Below are 9,640 nucleotides of genomic sequence, written 5' to 3'. Positions count from 1 at the left end.
ACTGGGGCATAGCAGAATCTGAAGAAGTTGCCCATAGTAACCATCAGCTTCTCTCTTCAGTTTGCTCAGTGAAGCTTTGAAATGAAGCCATGGGCAACTGCTCCAGATTCTGTCCCAGTTTTGATATACTCCCCCCCAATGTGTTCATGTACTGATCATTTAGGGGTCTATTCACAATGATGATCCTTTGGCTAGCTTCGGTTGTGGGAGCCCTTCGGTTCAGTCGCACTGAAGGGCTGCTGTACAAGCTATTCATTATAGCCCGTACAGCTCCCAAAGGCGGCCTTCGGCAGCTTTGTTAATAATCCCGTTAATGTTAAAAACAAAAAAAGGAGGATCTTAAAGATGTGGTTCTTTCATTGGAATCATCTTTCTGCTAAATAACTATATCCCTACCTGATCAGCATCAGTGCAGAAAGTTTGGACATGAAGTGATGCCCTTTATTGGCTAACTAAAGTTATTAAAGATGTAAGCTTTTGGGATTCCTTAGATCCCTTTGTTAGACTTTGGACCTAAGACCTCGGGTTGGTGCCCAACCTACGGTCCTCTGGTACTTGCTGTGCGGCCCTTTGCAGACCCAAGCAGGCAGTGATAGAATTTATTTGTAAATAGGCAATAATGATGGTGATCTGTAGTAGTCTCATGTAGTAGTCTCATGTAGTAGTCTCATGTAGTAGTCTCATGTAGTAGTCTCATGTAGTAGCCTCATGTAGTAGCCTCATGTAGTAGCCTCATGTAGCATATCCCCAGTCTCTCTCTATTTCCTGCAGTGTATAATCTGATTCCCACCACCCCTTTTGCATGCCTGATGTCTCCGAGTGTCTCCTCTAGCTTTCCTGAAGTCTTTGACAGTCTTCTGTCATATACTGAATATTATGTGTGGCCACAGCTGAAGCCCCCTAAATCTTTTGAAGCAGAACTCTGGGCTGAATTTTTTATTAACCCCTGCACTTTGAGGGTTAACTGCTCATTTTTGTCTAGGCTAAAAAAAAAAAAAATACAGGGTGGGGACACATAAAAAAAAAAAAAAAAGTGTGAAGACATTTTGAAACCAGAGATTTACGTCAGGGTTAGGCAACTGTGGCACCCCAACTGTGGTGAAACTACAAATCCCACTCATGCTCTCGGCTGTCATAATCGGAGATTACACACACACACACGTACATATTTACATGAGGAAACAAAATATTCATATTAGTGGTCCGCAGGATTTAAAATTATGAATTTAGTGGTCCATGAGGTCTGAAAGGTTGGCGACCGCTGATTTAGGAGACTGCTGGAGGGAATAAGAATAGAAATGTAACCATTGATACTACAGGATGGCGATGGTTAGATTTATACATGGATTCTGCATTTCCTCTAGCATTCTCTTGAACTGTAACATTGTATCTCCTAATATGTATTTGCTTTCTTTGAACCCCAGTACTATCCAGCGGCCAGAATGTGGTTTTTTTTTACCCCCATTCGCACTGTTCAAAAACAATTTAAAATAACTAACGGAAGAAGATTCAGCCAGAAGAGAAATCACACTTTTGCCTCATTCTCAGAACAGCTTGTTAACTCACACAGAGTGTATGTATGTATGTATGTATGTATGTATGTATGTATGTATGTATGTATGTATGTATCTGCAGTTTCAATTAATGAATAAGCGATGCATATTGTTTTTATAGATAGCCCGCATCTGCACTAATCAATTGATTACCACAGTACAATACTCTACTACTGCTATGATTAGGATCAGAAAGCACACGGAATATGAATGCTTCAGTCAGATGTTCAAAGTATAAATCAGGAATCGTCATGTGGAAAAAACACTTTGCATCCACTGAACTGGTACAGCGCACATTCCACAGGGAAGCACATGAGGATCACATGGCTGGCTGAGCTGCAGAGTCTACAAGTACTGGTCTCCTGCCTCTCACTGAGGTTCTTGTCCGGCCCCAGCAGGTAAGGGGTGAGGAAGGGTTCGGACGGCCGGAGATTGGCGAAGAAGCCGTAAGTACAGAGCACACAGGTGGGGAAGAGCCAGCTGCCCCGGGGCACCAGCATGGCTTTTCTACGGCTCACCACGTCTTTGAGCTCCATGCCAGGCACAATTAAGGGGCCAGTCTATGGAGGAGCGCCGGCTGCAGTCAGAGTCCCCGGGCTGCTGTCAGAAGCTGAGCAAAGCTGCAGCCCGCCGCCCGGTACAAGGTCACGGTACAATGGGAGCCTCATGCTGTCAGTGTGTGTGGCCGCTACTGGTGGGCGGGGGGAGGGAGTGTCAGGAAGGAGGGCAGCCATTGCACGGCTTGAAGTCACATGACTGTAAACACGCTACTCATGGAAAACATGAGACCGTTGTGTCAGCACAGGCACTTCTTTCCAGAGGTGTTATCAGGGGTAGGCAGCCTGCTGTGGAACTACAGGTCCCATGATCCGTTGCAAGATTCTGACAGCCGAGAGCATGACTCACAGGGGCAGAGGCAGGGTGGGATTTGTAGTTACACCACAGTTGCCTAACCCTGACGTAAATCTCTGGTTTACAAATTTCAAAATGTCTTCACACTTTTTTTTTCTGTGTCCCCCACCCTGTATTCAAAAAATATAGTCAATATCACTCCACACTCCATCAGTGAGTCTGGACTTCTTCCTCAGTCCAGCGTTGGTGGTCTTCTTCAGAATTAAATGGCACTCTGTCATTCTGTCAATTTCCTGTAAGCTTGTTGTTTATATGGTCCCCCTAAAGGGAGCATCATCGTATCGGCTACACTGTAGGGTTGGTACCCTTCCCATAAAATATGGGATGCCATATACACGGGATGTAGTTTGCCCTGTATTTAATGGTGCCGCACAGCGTCATGTGTTTCCATAGTGCAGGAGGGCATGGCGTCATTCAATGCTATGGAGCTGATCCAGGACATGGTGGAATGGCATCTAAGGCCGATCCAGGGCGGGGTGGCATCTAGGGCTGATCCCCAGGGCAGGGTGACATCTAGGGATGATCCAGGGTGGGGTTGCCTCTAGGCTGATCCAGGGCAGGGTGGTATCTAGGGCTGATCCAGGGCAGAGTGGCATCTAGGCAGATCCAGGATGGGGTGGCATCTAGGGCTGATTCAGGGCAGGGTGGTATCTAGAGCTGATCCTGGGCGGGGTGGCATCTAGGCTGATCCATGGCAGGGTGGTATCTAGGGCTGATCCAGGGCACGGTGGCATCTAGGCTGATCCAGGGCAGGGTGGTATGTAGGGCTGATCCAGGGCAGGATGGCATCTAGGCTGATCCAGGGCAGGGTGGTATCTAGGGCTGATCCAGGATCTGGTGGAATCTAGGGCTGATCCAGGGTGGGGTGGCATCCTGTATCCCCATTTTATTTTACATCTGTCGATAGCCTAGTGCCATGATGCCATAGAGAAGTGGTGGTGATAGTGGCAGTGTTCCAAGAGCACATTCCTCTGCCCATCTTTTCTGCTTAATTGAAAACACCTCAGCCCTCTGGAAACTTAAGTGGTAGAGAGACCAGGCACTGTCTCTGTCAAAACATCATGCATAGTGAAGAGTCCAGGTTTTGCACAATTAAATTTCCTGTAGAGGAAATGTAAAGGACATTGTGACATAAGGTAACCAGGGGAAAACCGAATACTAAGGTTTAACCTATGAAAAATCCCCGGTGGTCAGCATGGTCACCAGAACTTGTCCCCCCATTGGAAGAATGTCCTGTTTTTGTGACAACCGAAAATGTGGCATTTTCTCTCACTTCCAGTAATAACAGTCACCAGGATAAATAGAGAGGGTGAATCTCTAACAGGGACACAAATAGCAATAAAAACCAGACAGGTGTCTTAATCCCTTTTCACTCTCTCCAAAACTACAAAAAAAAGTCCTGGCTTCAGTTGCACTTTAATATATACAGTATCCAACATAACATATAATGCAAAACCAAAAAAAATGAAGCAAAGGTGCTGACATGCACCCTTGAACGCATAAAAAGTAGAATATTATAGAATTGATTAGAGCAACCAATCATACATCACGTTTCATTAACCCCAAGCAGATGAGGATCTAAGATAGGTTGGTATAGTGTTGGGTAAAACTTGGTGCCCCTTTCACACCAGATAATTTTGTCTTGCTGTTCCTGAAGCACAACAACGCTCAAGATGAAGCATTCCATTATTCTCAATGGACAAATTCACACCTGAGTGTTATGCCGCCTGTAGCTCAAATCTTAAAAAAGTACATTTTTAGGCAGAATTGTGTGTTTTGTGCCCTACAGACTTTGATGGGAATGCCTGAAAGACTCTTTTAAAATGCATGTTTTTGTGCAGTTTTCAAGCACTACCATTTAAAAAGTCTACAGGGCCAAAAACGCACAAATTGTGCTCCTGTACTAAAGTCGCATGTAAAAATGTGCAAAACAAATGCCTAGAAATCACTTGGTTATGCTAATGCTTAGCTGTGAAAGGGGCATGCCTGCCTACCTTTACAAATGTGGTATTACAAAGTATTTGAGGTTGAATAAAGACACAGGTCCATCAAGTTCAACCTTTGTGTGTCTGTATGTGATTGTGCGTGTGTGTACACAAGTCCCTGTGACCTTGTTTTTAAGAGTACCTGTACCCCTGTATGTTACGGTCTGTGAGGAAGGTATCTAAATGCTTTTTGAATGATTCAATACTCTCAGCTGATACCACTGCCTGTGGCAGCGAGTTCCAGACTTTAACTGATCTCACTGAAAAGAAGCCCCTATGCTTCTTGTGGTTAAATCTTTTCTCCACCAGTTTTAGGTGGTGGCCTCTAGTCTTTGTTATGGAGTTTACTGTAAAAAATGTATTGCTGCTGTTGCCATCACCACAAAATAGTTTGTACATCAAAATCATGTCCCCTCTTTTTTGTTTCAAATGATTTTTATTGAAATTTTGTTATGAATACAAAAGTGATACAATGAGCTTGATCGCTGGTTCACATCATGTACAGTGAAGTGCCTAACAGTTGAACTTCTAACCATGGCAATCGGAGAATATAGAAAAAGGAAGAAAAATAGAGATGAACATATCAGCAGGTGGTATTCACAATATAATTGCATTGTCAGTGAGTACTCAATCGGGTTCCTGGAGCCACAATCGGGGATAAATGTGGCTGATGCGTATGGGGGTACCACAATTTCGACCTGAAATGGAAAGCACCAGAACCACGGCAGTGGTGCTTGGTACAGGTGGTGATTTCAGCAAATAATGTGGAATTGTTCAAGAAACTTTTGGACGATTTCTTAAGGGACCGTAATATACAGGGGTACAGGTACTCCTAGAATGAGATCCTAATAGGTTGGACTTGATGGACTAATGTCTTTATTCAACCTCAAATACTATGTAACTATGTAACCTGAGCGTGGTTGTTAGATGAATTGTGGTGGGTTATGGGAGGCGGTAAGGTGCATCTAGCACTCTTCCAGTTATTATCCGCTGCGTTGCAATTCAATAAAACTAGCAGTACCACTGAAGTAGATCCAGCAGGCCCACATAGTTCTGAAGTTATCTAGGGTGTCCTGTCTAGTGGCAAGTAGCTCTTACATCTCGTATACATGTCCAACCTGTGTGAGCCATTCACGTATTGTAGGTGTGTGGTCCTGTCGCCAGTGGCGGGGGATGATTGTGCGCGCTGCATTGATGAGGTGTCTGTGTAGTGATTTATGCATCCCCATGGGGGTGTCAGGTTCCCAGTGTAGGAGGGAGACTGTGAGGGTATAGGGTATCGCAGTGCCTGTGATCTTTCGGATCGCTTCATGTACTTGTCTCCAGAAGGGCTGTATGCGAGGGCAGTACCAGAAGATGTGTGTGAGGGTGCCCTCACCTGTGTGGTATCTCCAGCAGAATGGTGATACTGCCGGGTACATGCGGTGCAGTAAGTGCAGGGTCCTGTACCAGAAAGTTAGCAATTTAAAGTTTGTTTCTTGCATTCTGCTATTGATCGTGCATTTGTGTGCTGCTGTGCAAATCTTAGACCAGGAACTGGCGGTTAAAGCGGTATTGAGAGTTCGCTCCCACTTGGTGCGAAAGTAAGGCGAATGTGGGGTGGTGCAGTCTCTAAGCAAATTATACAGCCATGAGATTAAGTGTCTGGTTGGGCCATTTCCTGAGCAGAGTCTCTCAAAAGGAGTAAGGGTCCTGGAGTAGGAAGGCTTACAATCTGGGGACATCAGAAAATGTTGCACCTGGAAGTATATCCACTAGGGGAGCGATCCTCGGTTTGTGAGGCCCAAAAGTTCGTTTTTGGAGAGGAATGTGTGGGATTTAAAGAAAAGCTGTGCTCTTAGAGGCGGTTCTTGGGTCCAGTGTGATATAAAATCCTTGGTGAAACCTGGAGGAAAGTCTCTGTTGTGTGTCAGCGGTTCCATTAGGCTATGTAGGGAGGTGAGGGTGTTGAGACATCGCGCCAAGGAGAAGACAGCAAGGGTCGCTCCTATGAGAGGGTGAGTCCTCACTGCTGATGGCCATAGCGCGTCTCTTAGCCATACCATAGATGATAGGGGGATATCGGATACCCTCTCTTCCAATGATACCCACAGCCTAGTGGTGGTGTGTAGGTGCCAATGCAGCACTCTGGCGAGGTGTGCAGCCTTGTAATATGTATGTATGTCAGAGACGTCTAGGCCACTGCTATGTTTGGGTGTTTTGAGAAGGGACAAGGATAGGCGTGGACGTTTGTCGTTCCACCCAAAGGAGGAGAAAATGGTGTCTAACTGGTGGAAGAATGAGCGTGGTCATTTGATGGGCACGGTCTGGAAAAGGTATAAGAATTTGGGAAGCACGATCATTTTCAATAAGGCCGTACGGCCAAGCCAGGAGAAGGTGTGCGTTCGGCAATTCTTAAGATCTTTACGAATAGCTTCTTGTAGGGCTGCGTAGTTCGAGTCATAGCGGAGAGATATGTCCAAGGTATCATGTCCCCTCTTAATCTCCTCACTTCCAGCGTGAACAAGTTTAAATTTAGCAACCTTGTCTTATAGCTTTTATCCTCCAGCCCCTTAATTAGTTTAGTTGCCCTTCTCTGGACTCTTTCCAGCTCAAGGACATTCTTCCTGTGTATTGGTGACCAAAACTGAACCGCATACTCCAGATGAGGCCAAACTAGTGATCTATAAAGTGGCAAGATTATTGCTTTGTCTCTACAGTACATTCCCTTTTTAATGCAAAACAGCACTCTGCTAGATTTGTTTGCTGCAGCCTGGTATTGCAAGCTATTGTTCAATCTGTGGTCTACAATGACCCCAGATCCTTCCCTAGTGGTGTTCCCATTAATATATATTCTTCTTGCCTGTTTTTAACCCCAAAATGCATGACTTCACATTTATCAACATTAAACCTCATCTGCCATATAGTTGCCCACTCCCCTATTTTATCCAGGTCCTCCTGTAATGCTATAATGTCTAAGTCCTATTACCCTCCCAATTTTAGTATCATCAGCAAACGCAGAAACCTGGCTATTGACACCCTGCCCGATATCATTAATGAACAGGTTAAACAGTATGGGGCCTAGCACAGAACCCTGAGGGTATTATTGTGACACATAAAATATTAATACAAAATGTTTAGGAGATGGTTCCGCTTGAAATATGATTTTCTCTTTATGTTCCCTTTGAGTTCGTATGTGTAACGTATGCACTAAATGTATTTTATGTCTGTTTTATTTATTATGTGTTAACTTTAAGAGCCAAGGATTTATTTGCAAATAATTTTGCCATAGCGGTGGTTAAATGCATTGCAGCTCAGCAGCATGCAGGACTCCTGTATAAGAGGAACATACATTCATTGTATTGCCAAATGCCCTTAGCCTGCGGTGTAATGGACTCTTAAAGAAGACATTAACCCTAACTGAATGACATTGTGTTTGCTAAAGCACTGTGTATAATATACAATTGTTATTTTTTCAAATAAAATATTTATTTTTATCTTTTTCTTTTAATTTTTTGTTGCATCGTAGTGCTGCTGATCTCCTGAAGCCTTTTTGCAGGTACTTCCTGTCTACATCTACTCCAGACTTGGCTGCATGACATTTCTCAAAACAATGGAGCATCCTTGTGTAATGAGTGTTTTTACAACGACAGTAGAAGAGATTTTTTTCTGAAGATATGGGTAAACAATGCGATTGAACAGCCTTTAAACGTGAGATGATTGTTGGCGCTCGGAGCCATGGAGCGAGTAGCAGCAAAACAACAGTTTTTCTAAAGTTTTTTTAAAGACTGGACTGTCAGACGAAAATCTGGGTCTGAACGTGCGAATTGTGGCCGTCAGCGACCAGTCAATGTTAGGGCAGAACGGAGAGTGGCAAGACTGGTACAAGACAACAGAAGGGCAACAGTGCAGTGTCAGATTCCTTGCATCACCTTTCAACATCTCGTGGAGTCACAAGGCGATCAGTGGGATCACTCAGATACTGAAAAATCATTTTGGAAAACGAACCCTTTAAACAAAGAAAATAAACACTTTTCCCCAATGGCAACTGGCTAACTACATATTCCTATCAGCTAAACAAACTATAGCTCACTCATGGAAAAAACAGGCCATTCCTTATTCCGAATTTTAACAAAGTGTACAAGGATTTTTTGTTAACGAACATCTCTCTAGCATACTAATGAACACGAGCCAGAAATTCCATACCATATGGGACCCATGGTCTTCCATCTTCTTATCCACTCTTGACCCAGTAACACGAAACCTCATTCCCTAGCTACCCATTGTGCCATAGCACTCGGGCAGTAGTCACCACCCCTTCCACCTTCTACTCTTCCTTTCTCCTCTCTTCTCTTTACCTCCCAGTGCCTTTACTCTCCTCCTCACTTTCCCTTTCCCTCCCCCCCCACCCCCCGGCGGGTTAGTCCTGCCACGAAGCAAGCTGCACTCAGGCCTCTACAGATCCGCCATACAGGCCTTTCCTCCAGTAGCTAAAACTTTTCCTTCACAAAACCACATAACCACATGCTACTAAGAGTATCAGCGGCAGCCAACCTTACTCCCCCCCCCTCTCCCCACCTGGTCCCTCCCTTAACTGTTAAGTCTACTGTTATCAGGCGACACATTGCTCCCTTATACATTTGTTACTAGACAATATTTGTATGTCTTGCATTTTGAAAAACTAATAAAACATATTGAAGAAGAAAATAAACACTTTTGGTGCAGTTTTTTCTTTTCATTAACATTTTATTGAAAATGTAATTTAAAAAAGACAACAATACAACAACAAAAGTATATTATGTCTATTTTGCAAAAGTTTACCTACAGACATAACTCATGGAACTACTATTATAAACAACTACATTTCATAGACAAAACATGTATACAAATTAAGACAATTGTTTTACATGGTAAAGAATGTTTTCCTGGATCAGATACTAATTTGTTGGATGACGCTGCCAATAGCTTTAGGTGACAAATGGCATTAGTATGGTCCTCACGCAGATGTTTTTAAATGAACTGCTGTAATTTATCACTGTGCAAGTGCTTGTAGTCACCTAGCTAAGTTTAGACATTTTGCAATTGCATATGACAGTAGGTACCTATGAGCTCATATGCATATGTTTCCTTTTGTTTGTCGAAAAATCATATTTTTTAAACGATATTACCTATTTTTTACATTATTATACAAAATGCAGTAAATAGCTATCA

The 9,640-nt window shown here is 43.7% G+C and overlaps 1 protein-coding gene across 2 annotated transcripts in view; it reads right to left on the bottom strand.

The window, feature by feature from the left end:
* SLC19A2 (solute carrier family 19 member 2) overlaps positions 1-2,083 on the bottom strand; it is a 17,384-nt gene extending 15,301 nt beyond the window's left edge. Inside the window, exon 1 of one of the 2 annotated variants that reach the window (XM_018557299.1) lies at positions 1,903-2,083. In XM_018557299.1, the coding sequence (XP_018412801.1) occupies positions 1,903-2,053 (151 nt within the window). In that variant the 5' untranslated portion in view covers positions 2,054-2,083. The remainder of the gene's footprint in view (positions 1-1,902) is intronic. The other variant, XM_018557298.1, reaches the window with a different exon arrangement.
* Between the last annotated feature and the right edge of the window lie 7,557 nt (positions 2,084-9,640).

The sequence above is a fragment of the Nanorana parkeri genome, unplaced genomic scaffold (genome assembly GCF_000935625.1).
Source record: "Nanorana parkeri isolate BGI_ZX_2015 unplaced genomic scaffold, ASM93562v1 scaffold278, whole genome shotgun sequence".
In the NCBI taxonomy this organism is placed as follows: domain Eukaryota; kingdom Metazoa; phylum Chordata; class Amphibia; order Anura; family Dicroglossidae; genus Nanorana; species Nanorana parkeri.
Note: the sequence above shows the minus strand (reverse complement) of the source record. Positions and strands in the feature narration are given on the sequence as shown.